Below are 17955 nucleotides of genomic sequence, written 5' to 3'. Positions count from 1 at the left end.
TCCTTTAGTAGAACTGCAAAGGAAAAAGGAAGAGATGCTTAAATGGAGGTGCCGGGGTTTGAACCCGGGACTTCTCACATGCGAAGCGAGCGCTCTACCACTGAGCTACACCCCCGGGACGGGTTCAGACGTTTCCGCTTCTGAATTTGTACGGGCCATGGATGCTTAGCCTACGCTACCAAAGCTACCTATGCCGTATGTGTAGAGACGTGGTTGTGTCTTCAAGCGCCGCGCATTCTTTAAGACAAGTGGTGCTGAAAATGTTCAGACATGGCTTCTCGGAATACGGCACGGCGCCGCGACTATTGCCATATCGGAGGTCACCCTATAAGAAGTCGCAGCTGCCCGTTTACTGTGTATCCGAGTCCAACGAGGTGTCTCGCTAGTATTGAAAATCATCTTTGTCATCCTTGATCACATTGGATGTGAGTTGGAATACGTGACCGTTCTGTTCGTAGCTTGGTATTTGTCCGGCAGGTACGCATGTGCATGTGATGAAACGATTTTGCTTTTATATGCCTGAATGGTAACGAATGTAGCAGATAATATTGTTACGTGAAAATAAACGAGGCATAAACTATTTGAATGCTACGTTTACAAGTATCACAAACACTAGCCAAGATGGAAGCCTTGCTTGCTTGCTTCCTATACCATGGCGCGTACCCACTATGGGGATTGGCCATGAAGCTGGCGGTTACACGGAAAACGGTTATAAGAAAACGGGCGCTTTTGAAAGGAGAACACGCTAGAAGGCAATATATATTAATCAATTTAATTGGAAATTGCTGAATATAATAAATAATAAATCATCAAATTAACGTAACTTTGAGTCTTGTAAAATAATAAATAAAAGTGTGCAGCTTGCACTAGTGGTGCAAGGCTGGAGTCAACTGCGCCGCTCGTGATCACCAAGATTTTTCGTGGCTTGCCTAAGTTGTTTGTAGGTTTCGGAGACTATGCTAGGTTTTGCTAAGCTGCTGGTAGGCTTGCCCAAGTGGTTTCCAGGTTATGCGAGGTTATGCTAGGTTTTGCTATGCTGTTGTCTCGGCGGACTTGACGCTTGATGTTTTCGAGCAGTCGGAGGCCGGGATCGCTTTGACGGTGACGTCGAGCGTTCGGAGCCGCAGCTTCGGCACCGTGTTCAAGATCAGTTCGGCGGCGACGCATTGCTTCTCGCTTAGCAGTAGAGGTGCCCTTAATTCTTGGTAAGCCACTTCTGCGGGCGTTCGGACTTTCTTCGATCTTCCCATGGCAGGAGCAAGTACGCACGGAGTAGAGGAGGCGAGAGGTGTGTCGCCGTGCCGGATGTTCCGAGCTTTTACTCGCCTGTGAGGTCACGACTCCGCCCTACGCGCGTGGGGTGCGAGGATGTTACGTGGCTCGGTGCTCTCGCAGGTGGTTGCTGGACAACGCAAGGCGGCGGACAGCTGGGCGCAGTTTTCTGGTTACGCTCCACGGCGGAACTGAAAACTTAAACAGCTCCGCTGTTAATAAGTCAGTAAATTAACTCGCTATTGTCCTTGTGTCACCAAGGAAGTTTCATAAGGCCCTGCATACGTACCTGTGGCTAAAACCCAAAATATTTGCCTCAAAGGAGAGAAGGTTTTCAGCGTTTGTAGCAATGCCTAATTTTAGGAATGGAATTTCGTAGTATTTCTCTCTCTGGGTTGCGAATCGGCGGTAAGTTAATAAAAATGATCAATGGTTTCCTGTTCTTTGCAGAAATGACATATAGGGGACAGCGCCAGACTAGACCTGTGTAGCCAGTCCACGTAAGCACATGGCACGTCCTCTTCATCCATTGGCCGCTCTCTTCTGCGAGTGCCAAGTAACAGAACCCCCTAGTGGCAGAAGCGCGATCTCGGCGCGTCTAAAGTGCCGCATCAAAGGAACGATAGTAAACATTCAACCACGAAACGTGGAGGACGTCACGGGACAACAGGTCAGAAGACGTAGCGAGACTTCCGGGTTCGATGTGGTACGTGACGTAGGTAATTTATCGAAGGACGTGATAAGGGCCTGTGTGTCGAAAAACCAACTTTTGAGAAAGCCCTCGCGACGGCTTGGGGACCAAAGAAGGACGAGGGTATACCCAGGGCAAAGCGTGCGTCGCAGCGGCACTGCAGTCGTAAGGGCGCTTCTGGTTTTCTTGAAAACTAGAAAGCCCTACGAGCAAGCTAACGCGCATGGTTAGAGGGGCAGCTTTGCGTGTATATTCATTGGCCGAGGCTGTAGCTGAAGGAAGGAACGCATCAAACGGCAATTTTGCCCACGTCCAGTCAATAGATAAAAGGGGAATTAACCAGCAATATCGTGCAGTGTAGAATCGTAGGCGAATGTCACATATGGCAAGGGAAGGTCCCAATCACTGTGGTCGGCCGACACGTACTTGGAAGCATTTCGGCGAGTGTCCGGTTCAAGCGCTCGGTAAGCCCGTTAGTATGCGGATGGTACAATGTGGTTAGCTTGCGGTGGGTGGAGCAGCAGTACAGAATATCGTTGATGACTTTCCAAAAGAAAGGAAGGTACGGCCTCGGTCCGTCAGTAGCTGATGCGGGGCACCATGCACTAAAACCAGGTCACGGAGGAGAAATTCCACTACTTCTGCAGCGCAGCTGGTCGGAAGCGCTCGACATTGCGCAGAGCGTCGTGTAATCGGTAGCGTCGGCAACTCACTAATTTCCAGAAGCATATGTAGGAAAAAGACCCAGAAGGTCCAAGCCGACACGGAAGAAGGCCTCAGTTGGGACGTCGATGGCTACAGGTAACAAGCAAGGAGCATGGACGGTTTCTAGCGACGCTGAGAGAGCTCGCAGGCACTGACGTAACGCTGCACTGAGCGGGCAAGGCCAGGGCAATGGAAGTGGTGGCGCACGCGGTCGTATGTGCTAGACACACCAAGGCATTGAGGAAGGAAACAAGAGGAGGGAGCATACCGCAACGCGACTGAAGCCTAAATCGGCTGGGCCAGTGGTGGCCCAACACGTGAACGCACGTCAAAGTGCGTGGTTGGTTTTAGTGTTGTCGCTCTGCAGGCAGAGCCATGGTAGGGCAACTGAACACGCGCGCACCGAATAAAAACTGCTGGCATAGCTACAGGGAACCAAACGTCTCATCAAATCTCGATTCTTGTTACGAGATCTCGGCGCAAAAGGTCACGTGTTGCGCCATCACTGTGGCTTCACGGAGCGTTCGCTTGCCAAGGCTGGCTGCGTGACGTAATGCTCCCTTCTACATTTTTCGTTCCTCCTTGCAACAAGGTGACTGGTGGTTGGGCTGTCTTGAAACTCGCGGAGGACTGTGGGGCGCAGATAGACGAGTTGGTACGAACAGCAGGAAGTCGGGACCATGAGGGCACACATTACGCCGATATAAGATGCTGTCCTTGAGATGAACATGCGCTATGCACTATGGGTGATGCACTATGCACTATGCACAACATGCACTATGGGTGATGACTCGAGGCGCTATTTAAGCAGTCTCAAGTAGGAATCACAACGCTGCCCATCACCCATATATAGAATCTGAGAAACGAAAATGACGAATTCGATCATTTCACAACCTGAAGCGTGCGTCGGCCACAGGAAAGCGGAATAAACAAATGGTGCCATGGTGCAACCGTCCTGTCTTGTAGGCAATCGAGTACGAGTATTCTTGTCCATAGGTCCAAGGGCTCAGGGGGCGAGTCGGCATGTAGGATATCCTTAATGTGTGAGCATTCTTAGGTGAGTACTCCAGCCCCATCACGCAAAAATTGTAATGCCTTGTATCTGCACAAAACTGCGCAATTTGCAAATTTAAGACATTTAGTCGTTACAGTAGTATAAATGTAGATGCTTTATAAACCGTAAGCAACTATTTACCCATAGAGATACACAGGGCTCTTTGGTGAATGCATGGGGAAGCTTATAGTAGAGGTGGGCCAACTGAAATTTTAGAGTGAGCCAACTTGAAATTTCCGGTTGGGTCAACCTGAAATGTGTAGGTGGGCCAACTGATATTTTGGAGTGGGCCAATTTGAAATTTGGGGGTCGGCCAACTTGAAGTTTTCAAGTGGGCCAATTTGAAATTTGTAGGATTGCCAATTTGAAATGTATGGTGGGCCAACATAAACTATAGGGTGCGCAAACTTAGAGATTGGGGGTGGTCCAACTTCGAATTTGGACATGAGCCGAATTTGGGGATGGGCCCACCTAAATATGGGGATGGGGTCAAGTTGAAATCTGAGAGTGGGCCAACTGAACTTTGGGGGTGGACCATCTTACGTTTGTTGGTAGGCCTACTTGAAATTTGGGACTGGACCAAATTAAAATGGGGGGGGGTGCAAATTGAACTTGTAGGTAGGACAACTTGAAATTTGAGGTGGGCCCGCATAAATTTGAGGTGGGGCCAAGTTGAAATCTGAGAGTGTGCCGACTGATCTTTGGGGGTTGACCAACTTAAATATATTGGTGGGCCAGCTTGAAATTTGGGACTGGACCAACTTAAATTGGGGGGAGGGCAAATTAAATTTAGAGGTGGGCCAACTTGAAATGTGGGGGTGGGCCAAGTAAATTTGGAGGTGGGCCAAATTAAATAAGAAGGTATGCTTACGTATACTTAGAAAACATTAATAGAGTTTCAGCATTCTCTTTTAAAGGAGCGAGCCAACGAGTGACATAGTGGTTGGCGACTACCATGAGCGGTAGGCAGAATTTTTATGGGCGAAATTTTGCAAAATTCCACGCATGCAGCCCACCTACCTTCAGTAATCGAGTGATTTTTCTCCGAGGCAGACAGGAGCCGGCTAGCATAAGCTAAAACACAGTCCTGTCCATGTGGACGTTGAGTCAGTAGAGTGCCTACGGCGTAATATTTCTAGTCTCTGTCCATGTCACTTCGCTCTACAATCGAAGATCATGCTATGCCATAACCACTGGCACCAGTGCGGACGTTGCGGACTGGTGGCTCGAAGTGTGCCATGATGATCACTTTAGAGAGAAGTGTGGTGAGTTGGGAGAGAGCGGCGTCTTGGTGAGAAACCCATGAAAAAGGAACGTCCTGTTTGTGAAGAACAGTAAGTTTCCTCGCTACGACTGCAAGAGTATTTACGAATTGCCGAAAGTAAGAGCGTAGCCGAACGAAGCTCCGAACATCTTAGGCAAACCTTTGGTGAGGGAAGTCGTTCCCAGCTAAGATTTTTTCCAGATCGGGCGGGGGGGGGGGGGGGGGGGGTACTTCGGTAGCGTCCACAAGATGCCCAAGAATAGCAATTTGACGGCATCGATAACGGCACTAGCGGAATTAAACTGCAGTCAGGTTCGGCGAAAGAGTAGAGGTAAAGGTAGAGAACACTTTCGTGTTAAAATACGTCGATATCTCGTCTGGGCCGGGAGCCGAGGCAGAATTCATGCCGTATATATACGACTTCTTTGAGCTTCTCACGAGTAACCGGGCAGTAGAGCTGCTCGCACAGGTTTTTAGGAGACTTGCGGCAGCCCTTCACAAAACTGCGTGACGCTCGCGTAAATGTCACTCATATAAGTCGTACGTCGCTCTGAAGAAAATAGCTTTGCTAAGCGGGAACAAACGGTGCCATTACAGTGACCTGATCTGAGGACTGTGTCCAATCATGTAGCGAATGATAGTGATGGCGCGTCGTCGTGCTCGAGAGACGCGACCTTGACCTGCCACAACACTCATGAATACGGCTCTGGCGAAGTCTGGCGAAGAAGTAGCTCATTTCAAGCATTTTGAAGCTGGAAACGCATCGCACACGTGGGCTACGCTCGACAAGAGTGCTTCGCATCCAAACCATCGTCTCTTGGCGATCACAAGCCGGGTGGAAACACGTCCGAACCAAGTGCCTGAATATTTATTAGGCTGTTGAACAGTGATTAGAAGCCGCTTTTTTTCGAGAGATATCTTAGAATTATTCAACCGGCGATCATAAGCACACAGTGAACATGCAGCGTGCCGGGCATATCGACCTTATCATCGCTGTCCCTAATGCGAGACCTGCCTACATTCTCTACAACAGGCGGGATCACCGGGTGCTTTGAGTCGAAGGAATTTGCACAGCGTCGCCAGAGCTTGCGGCTATGTGCCGAACCCAAGCCTTGCGCGGTTTGCTGGGGCTTACTTCAAACCGCAGAGTATACCGGCATGTGCATCGTGATACATTTTCTCAGAACATCTTGCTGCAGTTTCCTAAGCGAACACTACACTACTTTCTGTCGACACGTTTATGGAACTGTGGAGTGACTCAACAGAGCACTCCCCGATGTCCAAGTGAGAGAATCAGGGGTGTCTTGGCTCAGCGAAAACCTGCAGGTCGATCAACGTGAAGCCTACGAGAGGGATCGAGCTATAGAGGTCAGTGGAGCGTGGTTATGCCATACAACCTGCTGGACCAGGTACACGACTTCGGGTGGTTTCGCGGGGGACAAGCGCTGCCAACTAAAGACCGACTAGCATCTTGGCCCGTGGTACCTTTCGCCTCATGTCCACGGTGTGATTCAACGTTTCCCGCGCTACGTCGAAAGCGCTGAACCACATGAGCAAGTGTGTTCTAGGGCCCCTCCTTCACTACAGTTGTCGCAGTTGTCCGTGGCGGCGACACCGAGACGTTGCCCTGCAATCGCCATATTAAAAGTAGCAAGAAAAGAAGGAGAGAAATCGGGCCTTTGTGTGGGTAAAACCTTGAAATCACGGCAGTTGATCTTGCTATGGAAGTGTTCTCTTTTGCATGCTGTCAAATGGATGCTTGCTCAGCCGTTGATGAAGTTAAAATTGTTTCAAGACGATTTCTATATAAATTTTAGTGCACTATGTCAGTCTTCGTTTTTTTTTATTCGCCGAATATGTCTTTCTCTTCTTTCTTTTTATGTTATCTAGCAAAATGAAAAGTTAGGGCTGGTTAGAGCCGGCTGTCCTAAATTCCCAAATACATTACTCAGTAAGAATAACAAAAAGACAGAAAGCAAGAAGAAATCAACCAGCACTAACGCATACACGCACTATAGTCACAAGCGCGCAGTTTGTGTCTCTTTGAGAACACGTATATGAGCACACTGTATGTGGGCATGAGCATCCAAACCACGGCACAGAAGGTGGGACAGCTCACCTATAGTCATACAGGAGAAATGAGTCAACACAGGAACTTTAAGTATGCATATAATTATACAACACTCATTTTTGCGCATTGGCCTCACCTCAGAAAGGACAACACAGTCGTGACGTCAATGCGTTGATCAAGACGTACAATGCAGAACAGACAAAAACACGTAATGACACTCATAGGTAGTCCATCAGGCTAATGTGCAATAGAAACATCGCGAACGGTGGTCCGGGCGCGCCTCTGCCTATCAGGGCATTATTACGATTGAAGAACTTTGCTATCAAAAGAAGTTAATATGGAAGGAGTTATATGTTAAATGATCAATTCAAGCGTCTGGGTTATCACAGAAGCCACAATGTGGGTACATTCTGCTTTTGATGCGACACAAGGACTGGGAAGTGTGAGTTATACGTGTAGGCGACAGAGGAGCGTGCCGAACGTTCGGGCAATCTTTTAGCTCGATGAAAACTGCAGTAAAGGGTCAACTGTATAAAGGAGTAATGAGATTGCCTGTTCATCGTATGTTCACTGAAAAACATTCTTTGCGTCTGATGTAGTAAATGTTGCTGGTGACAAGATACTTAAAGGGACACTAAAGCGAAGCAATAAATCAGTTTCGACTAATCTAGCATTATTTGAAAACCCTCCAGGCAGTCATTTAAAAAATAGTTTGATTATTAGATGATAAAATGAAGGTCCAAATATCAGTATTTGAATTTCGCGCCGAAATCCCCGCGCCGGTACGTCAACGTGACGTCAGGGATTCCAAAGTATGTTTTCGCAATTGTGGCGCGTTGTCTGAATAAAGGTTCCCGAAACTTGCCATGTTTAATATTTGGTTCCTTTAGAACACAATGTACTCAATCTGTACCGCTATATATAATTAGTAGGCCCTAGAAGCTGCCATCAAAATCGAAGACGTTACAGCCTCCAGGTGCGGGAACTTAAGTAGGCGTCGCCTCCCGTATTTCGTTCTTGCGCTTTTTCTGGCTTACCAAACGTCTTATCGTTGTAAGAATGGTGTTTTTGGTGTTGTAGAACGGTAATTTATTGATGCAGAAGAAATCATTTTTCACTTTAGAGTCCCTTTAATGCGTGCGTCACAGTAGCTAGTCTGTCTGCCACTTCATTTCCTGCGATACCCACGTGGCTTAGTACTAACTGAAAACAGACCTCATAACAACGGTGTAAGCAATGGCAAATGCTTTCATATTTGCGTAGATGGTGGTGGCATCTACAAGAAAATGAAATTCCCTTATCACTTCAAGGGTTTCTTTAAACTCAGAGTGAACCATTCACTATCGACTGTGGTCTCTCTCGGGGGTAGATATTATGGCTCAATGTATAATTGCGAAATCTGATACTGTAGACAATATCCGTGACTTCTGCCTTTTATATGAGAGGCTATGGAAATCCGCACGTGGGTCGTTGTTTCGTTGCTTTCCTGTCAGAACTAAACGCTTTGTCATCGTTTCATCTGAAGCTCGGCTAAAGCACCATCGTGGGCATGAGCCATCAGTAAAGGGAAAGCAAGCACACAAAATTGGCTTTCCACGCTTGTTTCGTCGCACATATAAGCGATTGAAGGGAACATTCTCCACCACCGTTTCTTTAATGCGAAAGCACTAAAAACAGCAGTAAAAATTATCAGGGTGGCAGGAAAAATCACCAACGTGAACTAAATAAAGATGAATTAAAGTGTATTAAGGTGGAGTAAGGTAGAGTGAGGTGGCTCATAATTGTATTGCGCTTAGTATTACAGTGATGAACCTAAGGGACAAGACGCGGACGTGAGTGAGTGAGTGAGTGAGTGAGTGAGTGAGTGAGTGAGTGAGTGAGTGAGTGAGTGAGTGAGTGAGTGAGTGAGTGAGTGAGTGAGTGAGTGAGTGAGTGAGTGAGTGAGTGAGTGAGTGAGTGAGTGAGTGAGTGAGTGAGTGAGTGAGTGAGTGAGTGAGTGAGTGAGTGAGTGAGTGAGTGAGTGAGTGAGTGAATAAACTTTTATTTGGTCCAGCAAAGCGCGATAAAACGCGCACCTGGCTAATCCCACGATGGGACTGACAGATCTAGTCTGCCGGCCCGATCGCGGGCGCGCTGGACGGCCAGGATTTGATCCTCAAAGACGGGACTTCGCAGGAGGGCGTCCCACTCTTCCATGGTGAACTTCGGGCCCAGCGACCCGCACTCCCAGAGCATATGAGGCAACGTAGCTACCTCACCACAGGCCACGCAAGAACAATTGGTATAAACCTCTGGATATATGCTATTAAGGGTCGCCGGATTTGGGTACGAGTTCGTTTGCAGAAGTCTTAGTGTGACCGCCTGCGGCCTGCTTAACTTGGAGTGAGGCGGGGGGAAAACCCTTCTCTCTAAGTAGAAGAATTTAGTTATTTCGTTGTGTGTGAGAGGAGCGTCTCGGTGTCCGGGGAGAGAGTCACCCGACCCGAGGGCAGCGCGGTCGGTAAAGCCACGCGCAGCCTGGTGGGCAGACTCGTTGAGGTTCAGAGGAACCCCCTCAATCGCCCCCACGTGTGCAGGGAACCAAAAAATCGAGTGCATGGAGGTGTTGCCGTGTTTGGCGCCTTTGAGAATTTGAACTACCTGCCGGGCTACCCGGCCTTTCTGGAATGCCCTGATGGCGGCTTTCGAATCGCTATACACCCTGTCTCTCCGACCGTCTTGCATGGCGAGTGCAATGGCCACTTGCTCGGCCACCTCTGGGTTCGTCGTCCGGACGGAAGCACAGTTGATAACTTTACCCAGTGTGTCAACGACGGAAACTGCAAAAGCCTTGCCGTCACGGTATGCAGCTGCGTCCACGAAGCTTGCTGCGATTTTGTCCCTGTTTATTTGCTTTAGCATATTCAATGCTCTTGCCTTGCGACGACCTGCGTTGTGAACGGGACGAACGTTGCGGGGCAAAGGGGCGACCACGATCTTCTCCCCTAGTTCTCTGGGGATTTGGGTGTCTTCAGCCAAGTTCTTGGTTGGTGCGAGTCCGAGCTCCTCGAGGATACGCCTGCCGGCCGTCGTGGTGGACAGCCGAGTTAGCTGGGCCCGTTCTTGAGCCTCGGCTATCTCCTCCATGGTGTTGTGTACGCCGAGCCGAAGCAGGTCCTCTGTATGCGTTCGGACGGGCAGCCCGAGGGCTCTCTTGAAGAATTTTCTAATGAGGGCATTAAGCTTTTCCCGCTCGGCTCTGAGCCAGTTGTGCATGGCCACCGTGTAGGTGAAGTGACACAGCACAAAGGCGTTGATGAGCCGAAGCAGGTTGTCCTCCTTGAGGCCACGATGTCTGTTCGTGACCCTTCGGACAAGGCGAAAAGCATTGTCGGTTTTCGCAATTATCTTGCGTAACGCAGTGCCGTTGCCGCCGCGTGATTCTATAAACATACCCAGGACTCTGATGGTCTCGACCCGGGGTATCGGGTCACCGCTCCGAGTGAATAGGTGAATGTCACTTTCCGAGACCGGTTTCCAGCCCTTGGGTCTGCGCCCTTTTTCTTTTCTATAAAGGAGAAGCTCAGATTTGGTCGGGGAGCATCTGAGTCCGGTGGGTAGCAGGTACTGCTCCGTGACGTCTACCGCCTCTTGCATGGCGCTTTCCACTTGCCCTTCGCTACCGCCGGTGCACCAGATGGTGATGTCGTCTGCGTAGATGGTGTGTTTGATACCTTCAACTTGGGCCAGATTCCTCGAGAGGCCGATCATGCAGATGTTGAAGAGTGCAGGAGAAATGACTGAGCCTTGCGGCGTGCCCCGTGGGCCCAGGAGCAACTCGTCGGAGACAAAGTCGCCGATCCGCAGCTTCGCTTTCCTCTCCGTCAGGAACGAACGGACGTAGTTATATAGTCTGGGGCCCAGCCCGAGGTCTGCCACGGAGGCCAGAATGTATTCGTGGAGAACGTTGTCAAAGGCTTTCTCGAGGTCGAGTCCGAGCAGGGCCCTGGTGTCTCTGGTACTGCCGTCGATGATTTGATGTTTGATCATCTTCATGGCGTCCTGCGACGAGAGGCCGGCACGAAAGCCAATAATGTTGTGAGTATAGATGTTGTTCTCTTCGAGATATCTGTTTAGTCTGTTGAGAACGACATGCTCCGCCACTTTCCCAACGCAGGAGGTGAGAGAGATCGGTCGGAGGTTGTCCACGTTCGGAGCCTTGCCGGGTTTGGGGATCAGGACGACGTTGGCGGTCTTCCATTGCTCTGGGACGCTGCCGTTTTTCCAGGTCTCGTTGATCTTCTCGGTGAGGTATGCGATCGAACCGTCGTCAAGATTCCGCAGCATCTTCTTGGTAGACGTGGATGACGTGGAAGACGCGGACGTACGTAGCGCATATTAAGAATATTAAAAATATTATTATATTTCGAGTACATCGGGCTTCTACATCCCTTGCGCTACGTAAGTCCGCGTCTTGTCCCTTATGTTCGTCAGTGCAACACTATAAGCGCAATACAATGATGAACGTCCACCAACTAGCCCAGTTCATTGGTTTAGAATAAGGTGGATTAATGTGGATAAACAAGGATGGAGGGGGATTAAGGTGGGCTGAGAGGAATTAAAGTTGGTAAAAATTAGAGCAAGGTGTAATAAGGCAGAGATTGATTCTTAAGTAACTTAGCGAATTTATAATGGTTTCGCATTCAAATCACGTAGGGATAATCAATTAACTGCCAAGTTTTGTTCTACGGCCCGCTTCTTGGCCGATCCGTACCCGTTGTGGGTGCGTCCAAATGTCTGGCATGGTCATCATTGCCATCGTCCGCATTGTCATCGCCGTTCGCAACGGAACAGTCTGCAGTCTGCCTGCGACACCAGGCTCGGCATGCCACCGCCTAACGATAGCGTCGACCCTCCGAGCCCGGAATACCCGTCCCCGAGGCGAACACGTCGGCGATTGATCTTCACCCTGCCTGGGGAAAACACCGCAGAACCCTGGAGCGAGCCCACGGTGCGGCATGGCCAGCACAGCAGCGACCCGCTGTTCGCCGCCGCCGAAGTCAGCAGCGACAGCGGGAAACGCAGCGGCGACTACGCGACGTACCTGGCCGAAATGGCGCCGGCGGCCGGCATGAAGCGCCAGCGCATCTCTGAAGACTACGGTGAGTGAGAGAGAAACGTTGACCGAAGCTGCTTCCCAAGTCTGCCTCCCCGGTGTACTGCCTCCTCTGCAGGAGGCAGTACGGCGCCTAATACATGACAACACTTGAAAAGGACACTGACGAAGAATATTAAGCTAATATGTAGTGGCAGGCTTCTGAAGTAGGAAAGCGGCTTGTCGCACCGTGAGAAGAGGCTTGGAAAACCAAAAAAGATGCAAAAAAGAAAAAAAATAGAAGGAGACAGGAGTGGCGATGCCGGCATCAAGTCCACGCCAGAGATAGCCATGACATCATTAATTTTGACATCTAGTTGAGTCTAGGTAATTGTTTATCATTAAAGACCGACATTGCAAATAAAAAAAATGAAGGAAGTCGCAGTATCGCCCGAAAGGCAAAGCATTGATTGAAATAGCAACTTATTAGAAAGCTATACAAAGCATACCTTCTTCCGCAAGCGGGACAGCCGAAAGTGGACGCGGAGGAGCCCGAATGGCGATACTAGAAATGAAATAGACTTCATACTCTGCGCTAACCCTGGCATCATAGAAAATGTTGACGTGCTCGGCAAGGTACCTTGCAGTGACCATAGGATGGTAAGAACTCGAATTAGCCTAGACTTGAGGAGGGAACGGAAGAACCTGGTACATAAGAAGCCGATCAATGAGTTAGCGGTAAGAGGGAAAATAGGGAAATTCTGGAGCAAGCTATAGAACAGATATTCGGGTTTAATTAAATAAGAGGACCTTACTGTCGAAGCAATGAACGATAATCTCATGGGCATCATTAAGGAGTGTGCAATAGAAGTCGGTGGTAATTTCGTTAGACAGGATACCAGTAAGCTATCGCAGGAGACGAAAGATCTGATCAAGAAACGCCAATGTATGAAAGCCTCTAACCCTACAGCTAGAATAGAACTGGCACAACTTTCCAAGTTAATCAACAAGCGAAAGACAGCTGACATAAGGAAGTATAATATGGATAATATTGAACATGCTTAGAACAGAAATTTACAATAGGTAGCGAGGCACTGGAAGTGGTAAGGGAATACATCTTCTTAGGGCAGGTAGTGACCACGGATCCGGATCATGAAACTAAATAACCAGAAAAATAAGAATGGGCTGGGGTGCGTTCGGCAGGCATTCTCAGCTCATGAACAGCAGGTTGTCATTATCCCTCAAAAGAAAAGTGTATAACAGCTGCGTCTTACCAGTACTCACCTACGGGGCAGAAACCTGGAGGCTTACGAAAAGGGTTCTACTTAAATTGAAGACGACGCAACGAGCTATGGAAAGAATGATGGGTGTAACGTTAAGGGATAAGAAAAGAGCAGATTGGTTGAGGGAACAAATGCGAGTTAGTGACGTCTTAGTTGAAACCAAGAAAAAGAAATGGCCATGGGTCGGACATGTAATGAGGAGGGAAGATAACCGATGGTCATTAAGGGTTACGGACTGGATTTCAAGAGAAGGGAAGCGTAGCAGGGGGTGGCATAAAGTTAGGTGGGCGGGTGAGATTAAGAAGTTTAAGAAGACTAAGAAGCCAAGCCAAGCCACCATCCTTGTCGGCTGGTCCTCGCATGCTTTCACCCGCACCTACAGCGCACAGCTTTAACGAAACCACACGGCGATGACGACAACAATGGCGGGAATTCACCTGGAGTGTCCGAATAATTTCTATCCCAGTAAACAGGAACAAGGAACAAACAATGGAAGGCTTTTTTTTTCATGAGAGAAGTTTGGATGCACGGGTGTCAGTGCACCTTCAGTAGCTTTAGGTCTAGACACTGTCAAGTTCTTAAAAGAAAAGGTTTTGCACAAGACGGTAACAATAGATGATAGGCAAAACTTGCGAGTGCGCTTCAACACACACCTTCTTTGACATAACGAAGATGGAGGACCTCGGGCTAGAATCACAGTTTAGATGCCAAGATGGCCATGTTGGTTAAATCACTCTAGCTATGTGAGAAAGCCTGCTTACGGGCTTTCGCATACAATACAATACAATACAATACAATAAACTAAAATACAATTTCATTCCCGTGAAAAAGATGAAAGGCCCTATAGGTATAAGTCCTCTTAGTGCACTGCAATTTGCGATAGCAACAAACATGAGACATTTCAGTAAACGTAGAAACACGTCTGTTTTAGGCTTGTAGCGCAGCTCGGAAGAGCAAAAAAGGAATAAGGTAGGGGTAATCAAAGGGAACGGGAAACAGAGTGAGCGCTACTCTAGCGCTCACTCTGTTTCCCGTTCCCTTTGATGACCCCTACCTTATTCCTTTTTTGCTCTTCCGAGCTGCGCTACAAGCCTAAAACAGTCATGACATACCAACTCGCCCAAACTGCTACGCTTTTGACCTTCATTTCTAGTTCAACGGGCCCCTCTCTTGCTACAACTCGTGACCCGTATGCTACTTAGCGCTCACTCTGTTTCCCGTTCCCTTTGATTACCCCTACCTTATTCCTTTTTTGCTCTTCCGAGCTGCGCTACAAGCCTAAAACAGTCATGACATACCAACTCGCCCAAACTGCTACGCTTTTGTAGAAACACGTGTCTATTTATTTATATACACAGTATCTACATCGCCATAATGACATTACGTAGGGGGAAACAAAACACAACCAGCAAAACAGAAATGCTTTTGCGCAGTTATACTTACAAACTGAAGCACAACAATAGCATTCAGAAAAAGACATACAAGTAAGGTGAAAAAAACAGATTTTCAAGATATATAACACTTACAGTTGTTTTACAAGAGCGCCGTCACAGCATAGAATAGGATAGTTCGTTATTTCACACATTTAATATATCATTTGATAAGCTGTTCCATTGTCTAATTGATTTGAGATAAAAAGACCAGATAGCAAGGAGAAAAAAAAACTTAACAAAATGTCTTGACTGAAACCATACTTACGTGCATGAAAATAAGTAAATGTAACGTGGCGATATCTCACTCAAATGAAATGATTTATTTACGTAAAGAGAAAATAAATTATAATGTTTGGTTGTGTAGTTCTTGAAATATCAATTCCAGTTCTGTTGGCTTAATTCAAAAGTGTAGGCAGTGTATTCGACAATTGTTTTCGTTTTTGCAGCTACCGTTTTGGAAATTTCTTTGTCGAATGGCAAATGACGTCGCCTTATGTTGAAATGTGGTAAGGCTATTCAGGAATCTGCGATTTTTCCTTAATTGTTTTTTTAAAGCCATGATTAGTCTGTACTGGTACAAGCCAAATATGGGCAGCACATGTGCCTGTGGGAATCGGTTAGACGTAATGCAGGCGTTCTAAACATTAAACATGTGTTCTTATACATTTTTTTCAGTAAATATGTTTTGCATATTTGTGATTGTCGGAGTACCCCACGCTTTATAAGGCAGTAATAAAGGTACAAGAAGAATGGAGAATGGTAAATAAGAGTATTTAGTCTGAATGTAAGTAATGTGTTATTACACCGACCTGTCGTACCGACGACTTGTGCCAATTTTTTGAAACATGATTGATGTGGTCATTCCGAGTAGTATTTTGCGGAAAAGTTACCCCGAATATTTTAATACTATCGACCAACTCTGTAGATGTCGCTGCATATAAGGGGTTATGAACGCGATGTACTTGTTTATTTTTGGTCTGTATAATATACCTTACGTCTTGTTTACTTTTATTTCTGAATTACTTACGTCAGACCATTTATACAGTTGAGAGAGAATTAAGCTGCCTTTATTTTGAAGTTGGTAATTTTATTCTTTCCCGAATATAAATAATGACACATCATCAGCGCATAGAACACATTTCCCTTCGCTGTGGGTGTTTACAAGATCGTTCAGGTATATATAAAAAGAAACAGGTCCGAGAATACTAACCTGTGCTACGCCTTTCGCGATAAGCTTCAAGTGTGGGCCTTAACTTTTAATTTGTACATTCTGTTTTTCAGCTATTTAGGTAAGACGTGACCAACTTTAACGCGTGCCCACTGATACCATAACTGTCAAGTTTCTTAAGCAGTATATTATGGTCAATGTTATCATAAGCCTTGATAAAATCCACGTAAATACCGTGTGTGTAATACGCGTTTTCTGATGCAGTTTCGTGCTTGTTACTTTTCCACCCCAACATTTACCTGCATCTGAACGTGCTATATTTTACTATCTAATAAATGTGTGTGTGTAGGACGAGCGTAAACGAATGAATGAACAGTTGTTAGTGCGCAAGGTACGTTTTCGTCTCTTGTTTATCGTGTTAGTGTACCTGAGTGCATCACTTTTGCAGCACAAGCATCAACATGCAGTAATGCCACAGTAACTAGCCCCCGTCGAAGCACTTCTAAAGGTCGTACGTTGGTGGTATTTTACGAGCGTATATAACAGTGTATACGCGAGCGTATATGTGAGCGTACATTTGAGCGTACATGCTTGCGTACATGCGAGCGTATACGTGGCGTATATGCGAGCATATATGCGAGCGTATATGTGAGCATATGTATATTCGAGCGTACATGCGAGCGCATACGTGAGCTTATATCTAAGCTTATTTGTGGGCGTATACATGAGCGCACATGTGAGTGTATATATGAGTGTGAGCGTATATATGGGCGTATGAGCAATATGTGATCTTTAAGCCGAGGCATCATGAGTGCGATCGTGACACACATTCGTGCTTTCCGTGCGGAATCAATCGCGCTGTTTGTTTCGTGCCGGGCGCTGCAATCGGAGGTCAGCATTGAGCTCACTTTTAGGGCAGCAGCGGTATGTGAGGTGTCTTCAGGCCCGCATAATGTATTGCATTTTCATTTTTCAAAACAATGCCTTCAGGCATCCGCACTGGTCTAGGTTTGGGCGTTCGAAACGTCCTTTCTTTCAAATTGACTGAAAAAAAAAACTGGCCCAAAATTTGTTGAACTTTTGCCTTACGCAGGTCACCTCGAGGATAAGTGCATGATGTGCCGTTTTCTGGACGTGCTCGCGACGTGCTACAACTGGGCCTGCGTCAGCCTTCTAGCGTGGCTCTACTTCAGGTGGTTCAGCTGAAGCGGCACCGGGTGTGCTGCAGCGGGGCGGCCCGCTCGGCAGCCGAGCCACTTCCAAAGGGCCGCGCCCCCGAGAACAACTCGTGCTGCGTCCTCCGCCGTGATCAATACAGACAAATTGCGCCCACGCTGGACTATCGCGTTAAACTTTCTGCGGTGAAGCAACATACCGCGTGAGCGATGTGACTTGCCTATAGCCGTGACAAGTAAAGTATAGCTTAATGTAGCGGCTGTGTACCGTGTAGCCCTGAACATTCGGTCGTTAGTCTGCGTACAAGCGCCACAGTCGAAAGAAAGGAGCCAATGCTACGCTTAGACTTGGTGCGCAAACAATCCTAACGGTTCCTTGCGAGTTTTGCACTGAAAATACTGACGTAAAAACGAGGCGTTTTTTAAGAGATGTGGCGCTTGACTGAAACCGACATGTGGTGTAATTTGAGCATGGGAACACTCGTACTTTTTCACGCGCTAGTTTTCTCAACAGATCTGTAAAAACTGCTGTTTAATGATAGTTCTGGCCTTGTGGATAGTTTATCGTAGCCTGTTTACTATTTCGTAGATGTTGCCTTAATACCTGGCTTTGGAACGGCATTGCCTCTTTGGAGGGGAATTAATTCTTGAAGCTTGTCGAAGAAAGCTCGCGAAACTTGTGTGGGCGGATGTGCAGGTTGCGCACCCGTATAGGTGACAACCTCCCGTGATCACTTTGTCATTGCTAAGTTATGTTCGTTTACG

At 47.5% G+C, this 17955-nt stretch overlaps 1 protein-coding gene and 1 non-coding gene across 2 annotated transcripts; one reads left to right on the top strand and one right to left on the bottom strand.

Moving 5' to 3' along the window:
- Positions 1–43: 43 nt before the first annotated feature.
- TRNAA-CGC (transfer RNA alanine (anticodon CGC)) lies at positions 44–115 on the bottom strand. Its single transcript has one exon. It is a non-coding gene; the product is annotated as a tRNA-Ala (tRNA).
- Positions 116–11888: 11773 nt separating this feature from the next.
- On the top strand, positions 11889–17731 carry LOC135908224 (uncharacterized). The gene is made up of 2 exons (XM_065439980.1): positions 11889–12198; positions 17109–17731. The coding sequence occupies exons 1-2, from the start codon at positions 11922–11924 to the stop codon at positions 17219–17221; spliced, it is 390 nt and encodes a 129-aa protein (XP_065296052.1). The 5' UTR covers positions 11889–11921; the 3' UTR covers positions 17222–17731.
- Positions 17732–17955: the final 224 nt, after the last annotated feature.

Source organism: Dermacentor albipictus, chromosome 2, assembly GCF_038994185.2.
Source record: "Dermacentor albipictus isolate Rhodes 1998 colony chromosome 2, USDA_Dalb.pri_finalv2, whole genome shotgun sequence".
Lineage (NCBI taxonomy): Eukaryota > Metazoa > Arthropoda > Arachnida > Ixodida > Ixodidae > Dermacentor > Dermacentor albipictus.
Note: the sequence above shows the minus strand (reverse complement) of the source record. Positions and strands in the feature narration are given on the sequence as shown.